The following is a 513-nucleotide window of genomic DNA, read 5'->3' as shown; positions in this document are numbered from 1 at the left end:
ACTGGACTTTGAATATGAACGTGGTGGAGTGCTTTTCGGGAAATGAGAAGATGGTACATGATGGGTGGACACTATCCCGGTTTAGGGACATTGTCGACCTGGATATGGAAAATGTGGGAGTAGATTGGGCCAGAGAGCGATGGATTGGGACGAAGGGTGCTGTGATGAAGTCCGATGTGACGACGCCACCTCACGCTGATGCCTGGATAATGTGGATCAAGACATGACACGGAGAGATCCAGCGAACCCGAGAGCTCGCACTGACAAGCCGAAGTCGATGGTATAAGAGGATGAACTTTGACGATCCCGGACTTGGACAACTAGGCCAAGGATCAGGGAATGAAGCACGAGAGAACGTGGTGGACCCCAATCAGAGCCAAGCGTCACGGATCTAGAAATTGTGGAACGGGGTCTTGTCAATCCAGTGTCCGATATCGAAGATCTTGGATTCTTGAGTGGATCCTGTTGAATTCAAACGGCGATGGCTAGATGGTTGTAACGGGGTTACACGGG

The 513-nt window shown here is 50.9% G+C and overlaps 1 protein-coding gene across 1 annotated transcript; it reads left to right on the top strand.

Annotated features, from left to right (window-relative positions):
* Positions 1-14: 14 nt before the first annotated feature.
* Positions 15-395, top strand: PPTG_24425 (hypothetical protein; the record flags this gene model as incomplete). The annotated part of the gene is made up of 2 exons (XM_008917092.1): positions 15-211; positions 275-395. 2 exons carry the CDS (start codon positions 15-17, stop codon positions 393-395), a joined length of 318 nt encoding a protein of 105 aa, XP_008915340.1.
* Positions 396-513: the final 118 nt, after the last annotated feature.

This window comes from Phytophthora parasitica, assembly GCF_000247585.1.
Source record: "Phytophthora parasitica INRA-310 unplaced genomic scaffold supercont2.93, whole genome shotgun sequence".
NCBI classification, from domain to species: Eukaryota; Oomycota; class Peronosporomycetes; order Peronosporales; family Peronosporaceae; genus Phytophthora; species Phytophthora nicotianae.
Note: the sequence above shows the minus strand (reverse complement) of the source record. Positions and strands in the feature narration are given on the sequence as shown.